General features: G+C 42.1%; 1 protein-coding gene across 1 annotated transcript in view; it reads left to right on the forward strand.

The window, feature by feature from the left end:
• Window positions 1–14,977, forward strand: part of LOC145396351 (uncharacterized) — a 54,922-nt gene that overhangs the window by 16,704 nt on the left and 23,241 nt on the right. The window contains exons 10-12 of the mRNA XM_080269743.1: window positions 2,396–2,674; window positions 10,735–10,900; window positions 11,109–11,368. Coding sequence (XP_080125869.1) covers window positions 2,396–2,674; window positions 10,735–10,900; window positions 11,109–11,368 — 705 coding nt within the window. The remainder of the gene's footprint in view (window positions 1–2,395; window positions 2,675–10,734; window positions 10,901–11,108; window positions 11,369–14,977) is intronic.

The following is a 14,977-nucleotide window of genomic DNA, read 5'->3' on the forward strand; positions in this document are numbered from 1 at the left end:
TCATATTCTGGTATTATTTTTTACCTGATTCGTGTCATGGTGCGCTTTAAAGGTTGTTAAACAATCTACCGACTCAAACCACCTGTGCCCGAGAGGGTAAATTTGACTGGACCTGAATGTATATTTGAGCATTCCTTTACTTCAGGCATAAGTCTAAGCCTCCCTTTTGTCATCAGGCTTAAGTGAAAGATACCATTTTTGAGTCATATGTGTAAACCTTCCATTTCTCTTACAACCAGACGAAGCACATCATTAACAACCTCAAGCACTCATCTGCCTGTGGACCAGACAACATAAGCAACATTCACCTTAAACACCTTGGACCACAAGGCATACAAGCACTTACCGACATATCAAACTACAGCTACTCACACAACATAATCCCCAACATCTGGAAGCATGGCATTATCATCAACATCCCTAAACCCAACAAGGAGCTCTTATTACCCTCCTCACACCGCCCCATCACACTCCTCTGCACCCCCTCCAAAGTCACTGAACGACTGGTACTACAACTAGTCACACCTCACATTCGCCTAGCCCAGTCACAACATGGCTTTAGGCCACTACACTCCACAAACACCCTTCTTACAGACCTTACACAGAGAGTTTTTGATGGCATGAATTCAGCTAGGCCACCACACAGAACACTCCTAATCACACTAGACATTAGCAAAGCCTGCCACAACCTCACAAACAAAATACTCAACACAAACATGCACAATAACACAAAAAGATGGCTGGCAAACTACTTAGCAGGCAGATGTGCACATGTAACATTTGCCGCTCAGTCTTCTAACATCAGAAACTTCACAAACTGCGTCGCCCAAGGATCTGTTTTGTCCCCTACACTCTTTAACCTATACATGCACGACATACCCACACCCCACACACCACAGATACACATAGCTTCCTATGCAGGTGATATAACACTTACATGTACACACCAAAACGCAAACACAGCTGCACACATCATTCAACCTTACCTCAACACACTACACGAATGGTTCACCACAAACAGGCTCAAAATAGCCCCAGCCAAATCTACAGTGACCCTTCTCACAAACTGGACAGCAGAACACAGTCACATCCCACACCTCACCATAAACAACACTCCCCTACCACACACACACACACTCACACAAAATCCTTGGTGTAACATATAATACATCAATGTCAATTAAACAACACATCACAAACATTAAAAATAAAATAACACCAAGACTCAATGCTTTGAGGTCACTTGCCCATACAACATTTGGACACAACAAAGAAACCACCACCACAGTATACGAACAATACATACGTTCAGTGATGAATTATGCAAGTCCTGCCTGGGCTTCTAACCTCACCAAAACACACTACAACATTCTACAGACCATACAGAACAAAGCCCCCAAAATAATCACAGGCTGTACGGCTACTACACCCACAGACCACCTACATCAAGAGACCAAAGTCCTCAAAGTCAAGGATCACCTAGACATGAGAGGCACCCAGTTTCTTGCTGCAGCCTCCACAAACCCACAACATCCACTATATTACATGGCAGCACATCCACCCACACCAAGGAACATCAAAACAACACCCAGCACACGATATCATACACAAATACTGTCATCTCTCCCCTCTCGCCCACCTCAGACCAGCTTCCAGAAGCATATCCACACTCAGATCACTCGCCGCTCCATTCAGTCACTTAAAGACAACACACAGCTGCATGCACGGCCTCCTGACATCCACCCTTCTGAATCCTATCTCCCTCGTGAGGACAGGGTCCACCTGGACAGGCTGAGATGTGTGCACCATCCAGCCCTCTTAAGCTATCAAAAGAGGCTGGATGACTCCGTCGCAAATGCCTGTCCAGGATGCAACACAGCACCCCATGCTATTAAGTACGTTATGGAAGACTGCATTACACACCATCACCTACACCAACAACACAACATACACTCCTTGAGAGCTCTGTGGGAAAGCCCGGTCTCGGCCATGGCCTTCCTAAGGGACTCGGGGCTGTTCGGCCAGACTGCATAGGGAACAACTACTACTACTACTACCTTCCCTTTCTCTAGGCATAATATTCATCCTCTTCCTCCCGTCAGACCTTGAGTGAGAGAGTGGAGCTCTTCGAACAACTCCTGAATACCATCAGCCTTGCCGAGAATCAGGTATCGCCTTAATTTTGTTCCCTTGATCATAGGTCGTTTATCAGGGTGTTTTTTTGTTATTTTATTTTCACTCATGCAGGTTCCAGACACTGCCAACCCAATCTGAGTACTTGTTAAGTTGGAGAGATATGATCAGACATAATTACCTCTTGTATTAATTCAGTAACATGTAGAACTGTTTATTGTAAAAAATTTTAAAAATCCATAATGACTATTTTCCCCATTAGACTGAAGACAACATCAGTGATGAAAAGGAAAAGAGTCTTCGCTTAAGGTGTGTACAAAAGATGAGCGAACTGGTGATGAAGGGCGCACCTCTAGAACCCATAGGGGGACACAACATATACCCACTCCACCTGGCCATCAGCAGCAACCGCAATCACCTTCTGCCGCTGTTGCTGTGCGCTGGGGCGCCTCTCACCAGCACAGCAGATGGCCTCAGTGTCCTGCAGCAGGCGTGGCTCTCCCAAGATGTCACTACCAATGTTGGGGTCGTCATTACCAGGGTGAGTTTACCTTTAACACCTTTGTTATTGTTCTTACCAAATATCCAGCTTCAGTGTCTGGCAGCAGGTGTGGCTCCCAGAGATATCGTTACCAGTGCTAGGGTTATAAATACCAGATTGCACTGAGTTTTTAAAGATCTTTCTATCTATCTATCTATATACCTAGGCTGCTTCCCCCAAGGAAAGGGAGGTAGCCGAGACAGGACGACTCACTCTCCATTTACTCATCCATTCAAACACATTCATTCGCATCTTAGCCCCAAAGGGGAGAACGGACAGATCCTCACCGCATCACACCGCACAAGGGTCAACTGCGCAATGCAAGCAGTGACATCCACAGCAGGGCCCGACAGCAGAACTGGTTTACCCCTGCCACATCATAACAGACCCATCCCCTGACCCGCACCTGACCTGACTAGCTGATCAGACCAAATGCGGAAGAATATCCCCTCAGGGCTGCGTCATCACTTATTCATTCACAATTTCTCTCCATTTATTTCTGTCACGCACAGCCACTCTTCCTTGCTCAACAGACATCCCTCTCGCATCCAGCGCTCTCTTCACACTGTCCATCCATCCTATTCGTGGTCTTCCTCTCAGTCTTACACCTCTCACATCAGATCTAGTTATCTTTTTCACCAATCGCTCATTATCCATTCTCTCCATATGCCCAAACCATTGCAACACCCTCTGCTCAACTCTACCAGCCATCTCTCGAACAACTCCAGTTCTCCTTCGCGCTTCATCATTTCGCACTCGATCCATACGCGTCACTCCACACATACTCCTCAGACATCTCATCTCCATTACATTCAAACTTTTCCTCTCTGCTACACCCATATTCCATGTTTCAGCCCCATATAATGCAGTCGGTACCGCAACACCCTCATACAGCCTTCTCTTTACATCCATTCTAATTGAACGACATCTAAACACTTTTTTCATTCCTCCCAGCACCTTTCCTACTTCATTAATTCTAAACTTCACTTCTGCATCTATTCTTCCATCCACAGCAACATGTGACCCTAGATATTTAAAACAATCTACCTCCTCAAGCAACTCACCATTCAAAACTATATTCATCCCCCTACCATCTATCAACCTCGTACACTTCATCACTTTACTCTTATTCTCATTTACTTTCAATTTCCTCCTTTCACACACCCTTCCAAACTCCTCTACCAACTGTCTCAATTTCTCCTCTGAATCAGTCACCAATGCAGTATCATCTGCAAACAGCAGTTGCTTCAGATTCCACTCTCCTCCATCAACATTAAAGATCTTAAGCTGACTTAAAACTGCATTTTCTGCTGGTAATCAGAACCAGCAATCTCAGTTGATTTCAGTGTTTATATGCTATGCACATTCTCCAATCTCCAATACATTAAAAGGAAAACTGTTATACCCACAGTAGGCTTATGTTTATAATTATGTAAGCAGTAACTCGGTTATAACTACTTATCACTGTATGAACTGAAACTAGAAAGTCTTCAGAATCCATATGCCAAAGCCAATACATTTTATAATTGCTGCAGTAAGTCCTCTCTCCTACCTGACAAATACATTTACAATCTCACGTTGTCAGTTAAAGCAACAGTCTTAGCCTGTCCTAGGACATAAATTCCGAAAGTGCATATCTCCTGCATTCTGATCTGATTCCACCACTATATTTAATTAACTCTTCCCTAACCCACCGTCCACCTACCCACCAAATTTCATTGAAATCCAAGAACAACTTTTTGAGATACAGTATGTACACAATCTGCCTAATCTTCCGTTATATCACAGTACTTAGAAGCACATACAAAGTGTGTGTGTGTGTGTGTGTGTGTGTGTGTGTGTGTGTGTGTGTGTGTGTGTGTGTGTGTGTGTGTGTGTGTGTGTGTGTGTGTGTGTGTGTGTGTGTGTGTGTGTGTGCTCTAAGTTTCCTACTACAGTTATTAAAATTTGATAGTGTATCCTTGTTTCGATTTGTGCACCCTCCTTTGACTGTAACGATCTGTGAAGCTGCATTCAAACACGCTAAGTATTATATTCCCGTAGCTTGGCAAACGTAGCTTTACATATCTTAATGTAACCTATGGTCAGAGAAATCTAGTATTCTCTCACGTACTTCACGAGTCTGGTGTTTATGCAAGTTGTCTTAGATTGTATTTTGAAGGCTTCAGGTACGGGCTCATATGCCATCAGAGAAACATCGTTCACCACTTCATGTTCGGTACATCAAACAGACTGAGAAACATAATCCTTGTGAGCCTTACACTTTTGACAACACTGCAGTACGTAGTGGCACATAATCATATGCTATGCGTCCATTTCGTGGGTGATTTCTCGCGTGTTTAGGGGGCCGCTTAGTCAGTGATATCAATGTTTACCCTGCATCATGTATTCATTTCCTACTCCCACTGCCACACCCACGCCCGTACTAGCAGACTGAGCCGTTCCCACAGCACATAAGATACCAAAAGATGAGTCTCTGTACAGGTGTAGAACATCATTTACGAGCCATCCTGTAGATCAATTCAGTACGCTTTAAGTGAAGCCAACGGCTTTCTCAGATGTCTGAAAATATCTAGTGACATTCGAGTAATGGCCTCACCAGTAAACGCAACTTGATTTGGGGCCTTTCATGGCTGTGTGAGAACCATAAATATGTAGCAGACTGGGATAGATTTAGGAATTATCTACCTGATAATATTTCATGGCAGACTTTCTTCTCCACTGACATCAAATCTACCCAGCCCCACATTAATGACAATACAAGTTGATATGGAATTGTTGATACCCAGTTAACAACTTACTAAAGGATCGGACTCCCCAGCTGGTTCGGCTGCTGTTTTGACAGAGCAATAACACAAAAGCCTTTAGTATTGTAACTCATATTTAAAAAAAGAAATCAAATCTTTCAGTCACTTTATAATTGCTAGAAAGCATGCAGAAGCAGTAATAAATCTCGCCAAATCAAACGTTCTTCACAATTAAATAATCCTAATGACAATATTCTGGTTAGCTCTGTTCTTTCAATTGTAACTTTGACAAGTCATCATCCATTCCCCACTAGAATCATCAGAAGGAAATACTGTAAATGACCATCGTGGAAAAGCCAACAATCTTACCAGTTCGTTCTGCCAGAAATTCTACCGTTCCTGTACTACAACTTGATTTTCCCAAAACTGTTCCACATGTATACAGACTAAATACGTAAAAAATGTGTTACACAATTTACCAACCAACAAAACTCTAGGTCCAGATGGTATTCCTCCAATAGTTTTGAAATACTTTTCTCCAGAACATGCTCCTGTTCTAGCTGAATTATTCAGACTATGCATGCGTATTTTTTCGTTCCTTAAATCATGGAGAGAAGCCAACATCCACTCAGTTAAACAGAAAGGAAGTTTGTATGATCCCTCTGATTACAAGTCCACAGCCATCACATATTTTCTTGGTAAAGTATTTTAGATTGTAATTAATAAGCACATTGTTAAACATTTTGAATCCAACAACTTATTAAGCGACAGACGGTGTGCTTTTAAACACAAAAGATTCACTCTTGATATATACACAGTCTCATTATTCATACAATCCATCAGTCAAATGACGAACATGGCGAAATCCATGCAGTAGCCCTTGATATTTCTAAAGCTTTTGACAGTATGGCACCGTTCCCTGTTATCCAGACTCCCTTGCTGCGGCCTGTTATCTATTGCCCCACAAATCTGCTCATATCTCAACAACAGAAAGATAAGAATAAAGGTAGATGATGTATATTCCAATGATGAAGCCTTTATGATCGATATGAACGAACTTAATTAATGTCGGTGAGCCGTAAGTATCATTCTTGGCTCCAACCCTGTTCCTCATTCATGTTAATAATCTCTTGTCTATCACCCATAACCCCATTCACTCATATACAGTTAACTCAACGTGTCAGTCCCTTCACGCTTAAACATCGATCCACAAAGTTTGATATCTTTAATGGCGGTTCTCCTTGCTGCCCGATCTCTGGCAGCTTCCCTGTCCAGTCCCTTATCACTGAAATCACACCCCAGAAGACCTGGGACGAGATTATTGAGTGTGACCTCAGGGATAAGGGACTGAATAGGGAAGCTGCCAGAGACCAAGCAGCGTGAAGAATGCCATTAGGTGACCAAGGCCGACGCATGCAATCATACTGGAGCCTGAAAAACGAAATAAAACTAAACGAACTCCCAACTCAGCACAGCTGCCTCCATAAATCGACTTGTTTGAGATCACTGAATAGCGACAAAATAGCATTGTTTCTCTTAATACTGCGAAATACAAATATGTCCAGTTTACTAATAGACAGATATTGCCCGATTCCTGTACAGTATTATCTCCAGTGTAACCGATCTTCCTATCTCTGAAAGAACTGAAGTTCTCAGATTTCCGCTTAACAGTACCCTCGGTTGGATCTCTCACGTTAGATCATTTTATTTTTTTTTTATGCGAGGAAGGAACCAAAGGCCATGAGCCCGCAGTAACAGTTCCCTCCAAGAGAAAAACAAAATACAATAGAGAGCCAAATTCAAGATCCGATCATTTTGAGATGCCTGGACACACTACGTTTGAAAGACTGGAGATCATAGGCAGCAGGAAATACAGACAGAGGGAGACAGTTCCAGAGCTGACCTATTGCATAAATGAAAGACTGGGAGTAACGGTTAACTCTTGCATTAGAGAGTTGGACAGAAAAGGGATGAGAGTTTGCTGCCAGACGGGTGCTACGCGCCCGTCGTAGAGGTGTAGGAATGCAAGCAGACAGTTCAGAGGAGCAGTGACCATTAAAGTAGCGATAGAAAAGAGATAAAGATGCAACAGTGCGGCGAAGAGACAGAGGTTGAAGGGAGTCAGTAAGAGGAGGAGAGTTAATGAGACGAAAAAGCCTTTGACTCCACCCTATTGAGAAGAGCTGTATGTGGGGGAGCCTCCCCACACATGAGAGTTGTACTCCACACAGGGGCGGATAAAACCCCTGTATAGAGTCAACAATTGTGCAGGGGGTAAAGAAAGAGCGGAGTCGGCTTAGCACACCCAATCTCTTGGAAGCAGATTTTACAAGAGATGTAATATGATCTTTCCAAGATAAGTCCCGAGTAAATGAAACCCCAAGCATGTTCAAGGATGATGCAGGATTAAGTTGAATATTATTAAACATTAGTGGGTATACCTGTGGAAGATTTTGTCGGGTTGATAGGTGTAAGAACTGAGTCTTAGATGCATTAAAGACAACCATATTATTTTTACCCCAGTCAGAGATATGAGCCAAGTCAGACATTAGGTGTGCCATAGCCTCATCCCTTGTTTCTTGAAGTAACTGTTGAGATGGGAGTTGCGGGAACCGAATGGAAAGGTGAAGGGTGGAGTCATCAGCGTATGAGTGGATAGGGTTAGATGTACAGCTTAGAAGATCATTGATGAATAAAAGGAAGAGAGTTGGTGATAGGACAGAGCCCTGAGGAACACCACTGTTGATAGATCTAGGAGAAGTACGATGGCCGTCTACAACAGCGGCTATAGAACGACCAGAAAGGAAGCTATAGATGAAGGCACAGATAGAAGGATAGAAACCGTAGGAGGGCAGTTTGGAAATTAAAGATTTATGCCAGACTCGATCGAAAGCCTTTGAGATGTCAAGTGCAATGGCAAAGCTTTCGCCAAAGTCCCGAAAGGAGGATGACCAGGAGTCTGAAAGATAGGTGAGAAGATCGCCAGTTGAGCGTCCCTGACGGAACCCATACTGACGATCGGAAAGAAGGTTGTGATAGGAAAGATGCCTTAAAATTTTTCTATTAAGAATTGACTCAAAAACTTTTGAAATACAGGACGTTAAAGCAATTGGACGATAGTTGGAGGGTTGGGAGTGGTCACCCTTCTTTGGGACTGGCTGAATGAGAGCAAACTTCCAGCAAGAAGGAAAGGTACAAGTTGACAGACAAAGGCGAAATAGTTTCCCTAGGCAGGGTGTAAGCACAGAAGCACAGTTCTTGAGAGCAACAGGAGGGACCCCATCAGGCCCATATGCCTTGTTAGTACTGAGGCCAGTGATGGCAGAAAATACATCAACTGAAGAAATTTTAATGTCAGCCATGAGGAAGTCAGAGGGGGGAAGTGATGGAGGAACAGCACCGGAATCGTCTAAGGTGGAATTGGAGGAGAAAGTCTGTGCGAAGAGATCTGCTTTATCAGTAGAAGAAATAGCTACAGAACCATCAGAGTAGAAAAGAGGAGGGAAGGATGATGAGGTAAAGTTGTTAGAAAGATTTTTGGCAAGGTGCCAGAAGGAGCGGGAAGAATTCGAGTTGGAGAGATGAGAGCATTTAGTATGGATGAAATTATTTTTAGTAGAGCGAAGAACAGACTTAGCACGATTCCGGGCAGAAACATAAAGATGATGTGGTTCAGGGGTGGGTTGGCTCCGGTACCTTTTGTAGGCCTTCTTGTTGCGGACAGCATTAGAACAAGCGTGATTAAACCAAGGCTTTCTTGCGTTAGTCAAAGGATATGAGAAAGGAATTATGCTTCTATGCCCGAGAGAATAACCTCCGTAATGCGCAAGGCACACTCAGATGGCTCACGGCCATGGAAGCAATAATCATTCCAGGGAAAATCAAAGAAGTACTGCCTGAGGGCCTCCCAGTCCGCAGCTCCAAAATGCCACAGACGACGTTTCCCTGGAGGGTCCACAGGCCGTACCGGAGTGATAGGACTTGTTAAAACCGCCTAAAAAAAAAAAAATTGCATTATTATTCAGAAACAAGAACATCTTCACTAACGAACAGTCTGCTACAATTTTCAACAGTATTTCTTAAAGTGTGGTCCGCGGTCCCCTAGGGGTCCGTGGAACGTTCCAAGGGGTCCGCAGGATAATTTGAGTATAAGATAAAACATGTAATAAATTGTAAAATGAATAATGTTATGACAGTTATGTGAAGTAAAATTTGAACAGTTATGTTCAAGTTAAGCCATTAATAAATAATTCAGTAACAATTTTAGTATATTGTAGCCTGCAAACACCTTTAAACTCAAGAGGTATGGTAGGAGGGAAATCTACTCATAATTAAGGGTCCGCCACATGATTAGTTTTAATAGAAAGGGTCCGCCGCACGAGAAAGTTTAAGAACCACTGATTTACAAGAATCATGTGCGCTTTCAGCTCGACTATTACCCACCCTTGTGGGGTGGATGTGGAGAGGTTGCACTAGAACAGCAGGACAAACTTCAGAACAAGGCTACACGAATAATTAGTAACCCTGGAATTACAAATGAACTATCTCCCCTACTAGTAAGACGGAATGCTGCCTCCCTTGCATTATTTTGCAGATAATTATATGGTAAATGCTCAGATGAAGTTCCATCCATTGTGCAACCTCTCTACGCCTTTCCCCATGCTCGGGCATCTGGTAGCCCCCATGATTTTGACTGTCACATATCGCAGAAATTCTGCCTATCAGAATTCATTTATTCCCCGAAATGCTTCCTTCTGGAACCTGCTTCCTCATATTAGTTTCTCCCAGAGCTTCAACTTATATCAGTTTAAGTCCAATTGTTACATTTTTATTTATTTATTATTATTATTATTATTATTATTATTATTATTATTTTTATTATTATTTAGGGACCAAAGGACACCTGTAGTCTGTTGTATGAAATTTATTATATTAATTTGTGTTCTTTTCTCTGTTCATCTTTAAAAAAAAAAAAAAAAAAAAATGTACGAACATATAGCCTACCAAATGAAAGAATGTTATTTTTTGAAAAGAAAACATAGGACGCATATTAACGAGGCAAAAACCATCCCATCATCAGTTCACGGTATTTCATGAAATCAGTTCCATTTCTTTTCATATGAATTTTCTTTCTGTCCGATTCCAGTTCACCTCTAATTCGCTCATATTTCCATTAAAATCCAATTCAATTCATAACTGACACCATGTCTGCCTACACTACACTCAAACTTTCCCACACAGTACACTTTCACCTTCCTTTATTCTTCTCCACAAAACACTGTCTCATATACCTTCATTCTCTCCCACAAACAGGCAGTGATGCACAGACTGAAATTCGAGAGGGATCAGATATTGCTGGAGAAGCCAGGAGACAAGACCTACCATCGTTTGCTGGACGGGATCTCTCACTTGATAAGGTCTTTGGAAGGAAATCAACCGTGGCAAGCATCATGGCCGAGCTTCAAGGAAGAGAATCTAGGTTTAATATATCTAAAAAATTGTTCTGCTGAATTTGTGTATATGATTTCTTATTTATAATTCTCTATTCACTCAAAATATACAATAACTAAACAAGAGTTTTATTAAAGCTAAAATACAAGCCATGCAGATTCATTATAGTGATTAACTGCTGTACAGACTTGCTTACCATAAATCTTGGTTTAGATCTTTTTATATTATTTCCCCAGGTGAGACAACCAGATTTAGGCACACGAATCCTGATGCTGGAGCCTTTCAGTCAAGTGTTCATTCAGAAAAGAAAGATAGCCATGGAAGATGCAAAAACAGTGGCACAGACGAGGCTTTTAAAATCTCCTATAAATCAGACAGTAAAGAAGAAAGTATTTCCAAAGAGGCGGTTAGTGATGATGGCTGCTGGAAAGACCTGACAGACCTGTTGGATCAAGCATGTGAACTTGGTGCCACTCTCACAGCTTCTTTCCTCCAGGTATGTAGTTCCCACATACTGTCATGCATATAGGTTCAAATTCCCATTAGCTTTGTGCATAAACAACGATTACAATACTCAGACATTCGTGGGCAGCTGTGCATAAAAACTATCACCAACTTCAGAATTTCAGTGCACGATTTGAAGCAGGCGGCGTCGCCTGGTACTACACATCCGTTTTCTACAGAGACATCCTCTTTCCTTCATTCTTTCCTTGTCCTTCTGCCTACGGGTGACTTTACACTCCCTCGTCTGTCTTTCTCTCCTTCATTCTTTCCTCTTCCTTCTGCCTGTGGGTGACTCTACACTGAGTGACAAGATAAATGGTTCCTGTACACCAGGGAACCATTTCCTATGCTGGGTGGTAACCATATAACCAAATTTTGGCGCCTGGTGGTTTAGTGAGTGATTGCGGCGCTGCAATCGGATTGAGCCAGTAAAGGTTTATATCCAAGGAATGGTTGGGGTTTATTGCCCACGCAATACCACTCAGGGATGAATGAGGCTGGTCACTCTCATCTTAAATGTAAGGACCAACTTGCCTAGCCCCGGGCTCCTACACTCCTCATGGGGCAATGTAAGATTGGATGATGAATGAATGAATCAACATTCTTTTTCCCATGTTCATAACTTCTAGTGATGGGCAATACCAGTGATTACATTTTGATAGCCACTAATTACTTTACTGGCCAGTATCATTGACATCGATTACCAATACTGATGCTTCGACACTTTCGTAATTATAACCTCGGTTCAGTGATCCTTCCAAAAGTATTGCTAAGAAACGGGCTTTGCTAGTTACGTATAGTGTTGGAGAATTCCGAATATTATTCGTAGTTCCACTACGCGTAAGAGTTCCCAGTTAGCCTGCTATTTGTGAATGCAGGTATTTTGTAAGATATACATTAATTTTTGTGCTCTTTTTCCCTATAATGTTTTATTTATGTGATTGTTAAATTATGTAATATTATCTTAGTTTGTATGCTAAATAATTATAATTAGAGTGTTATGCAGTGTAAGAAAACTCTGGCATGTTTGGAGGTCCCTGCGTTGGTAACGGTTGTAACCATTGCTTCCTCGGGAACGTGTAAGAACTTTGTAGTAATAGATCACGCTAGAATATAGGAAGCTTATATAAGGATAGGGAAGAGACTAGAGCAGTTTCATTCAGTTTTCAATCCAGTTTGAGTGTAGTTAAGTGTCGGTGCAGTTAGTGAAGTTTATGTATCATCAGTACTTGTGAAAATAGTGAAGTGTTGTTGGCAAGCATTAACCCCCTCCGGCACCGCAAGTTTTCTGTAAATGTGCGTGACATGATCAGAGAAAATGCAACAAGAGCAGGCTGGACTCGCACACAAAGGAAAACATTCCCATGTATTTTATTTCCCCCAGAAATTGGCCATAATTATATAAATTGTATACTAACATCTTCCCTGATGTTCATACTATATGATAAGCTAATAAGAACATACAAAATTGATGAGTAAAAGTACTGTGAAAGTACCGAAATGAGGTGAGAATAATGTTGCTCAACAGTGAAAATAACTACACTGTAACACAAAATTTTGCCTATGTGATGCAAGAGCTAAGCATATGTCTAGATGCAGAATTTCAAGAGCTTTCACGTGGGTTTGTCGGGATTCTGATACAGCCAATAGTTTTCAAGTAAATCAGAAATCGCACATGCCCCCCCATCCCCCCTGAACTAACTAGAAATTGGGAGAATCCCAACTGTTTGAGAGTGTTGGCCTGGAAATAGACACCCTCCCCTATGACACACCAAATATTGATGCACTTTATGCAAAAACATAATTTTTGGTGAATATTTTTTATCCAGAATTGCCTAATCGGCATTTCTTCAGACCGCCACTGCAAATGCTTCATAGTGTGTGTCATTGGTTCCTCTTCAGACACATGTTTTGACTCGTTTTGAGTCATGGTGCACAAAGGGGTTAAGGGTCAGTGCAGTTGGTGAAGTTTATGCATCTTCAGTGCTTGTGAAAATAGTGAAGTGAAGTTGGCAAGCATTAAGTGTAATTTTCTGGCGGGGGACACAATGGAATGGCAAGGGACAGGGCAACATGGAGGCGATTTGTTTGTGGCCACCCCTTATGGGATTAAGGCATCTGGCAATAGATAGATAGATAGACAGATAGAACTTAAGAAGCCCATGTTTATTTACAATGCCTGAGCTGATCTTGTGTTCTGTACACTGAAAGACTGACCACAGGAAGAACAACTCACTAGGCAACGCCCTTCCTATACTGTATTACTGTTGTTGGAGGCTGTAGCAGTGTGGGACAGGGATGCAACAGTGGTGTCAGGGGTGTGGATCATAAAAAGCTGCAGTGAGTCTAACCTTCGACATGGAGGCAGAAGGTGTACGGACATGAGGCCAAGCAAGGCAAGAGGAGGCATCACTGGCTGAAGTTATGAAGCTCTTGCAGGCACAAAGTGTACACTACATGCACAATATGAAGGTCAGAAAGAACTCAAAGAACACTTGCTGGCATAGAAAGAAGAACAAAAAGAAAGATATGAACATCTTCAAGAGGCATTACAGGAGCAACAAAGGCAATTACAACTGAGGATGCAAGGACAGCTAGATGTTTTCAAGGGTGAAATGAAGGAAGAACAGCAACAGTTGAAAAGAAAAGTATATGCTGAGCTACAGTAGCAAAAGTGTGAGGTAAGCAATAATGTGACGGAGTGCAGACAGCACACAGACGACCAGTTAAAGTATGTAGATAATCAGTTGAACCATGTAGATGGCCATTTGAAGATAGGCTACTGTAAATAGTGACAGAATTGAGGCTGTAGAGAAATATGGCACTGCTGAGCCTCAGGTTAATGTACAGGGAGCATATTAAAGAAAAAAAAATGGTGTATGGTGGATATTAACGAATCCCAGGCATCTAAAGGTAGCATTACAGGGCTGAATAATAAGAATGCAAAACTTTTAAGTCCTGGCCTTAATTATGATGCCCCTATTTTTAGGCCTAAAACCAGTGAAGTGCATGGCTATAATGGAGGTCCAATTAACCCGCCCCATCCCGACCACTTTTCCACCACTGACTCCCCCCAGTCCTGACCATTTTTGGATTTTTTTTTTTTTTTTTGGCTCAAACCTCCGCTTTTGGTGAGAAACATCGAAAATTCATAGAGAAATCACTCACCTGAGGTTTAAAATACTCGATCCAGGTAGGAGTACCTCCTTACCTTAAAGGGTTTTCTATCAGGCTGGCTGCAAAGAAAACAAGTTCTATGGGAGGATAACTATTCCACACCACTCATAAACGGTATTTATTTATTTATTTGGTACGAATTTATATGTAGTATGAGAGTATATTGGTTTTCAAACGGTAATATAGGCATTATAAGCATTGTTTCACTCACTAACTCATCACCATTCCTGACCTTTTTTTGCCACATTACCTGATCATCATTTCTGACTGTTTCTTCCTCTAATGTTTGTCCTCCACATTGTCATCGATTGGGGAATCACTCTGGCCCTGAATTTCGTACTGTGGCATGACATGGCTTTACTGGCCAGGTCACTGATAACAGGTGAATTGCTGAGAAAAGGGCATGCGGGGGGGAGGAGGTCAT

The sequence above is a fragment of the Coenobita brevimanus genome, chromosome 37 (assembly GCF_032717465.1).
Source record: "Coenobita brevimanus isolate Jiangsu-jjx chromosome 37, ASM3271746v2, whole genome shotgun sequence".
Classification (NCBI taxonomy): Eukaryota; Metazoa; Arthropoda; class Malacostraca; order Decapoda; family Coenobitidae; genus Coenobita; species Coenobita brevimanus.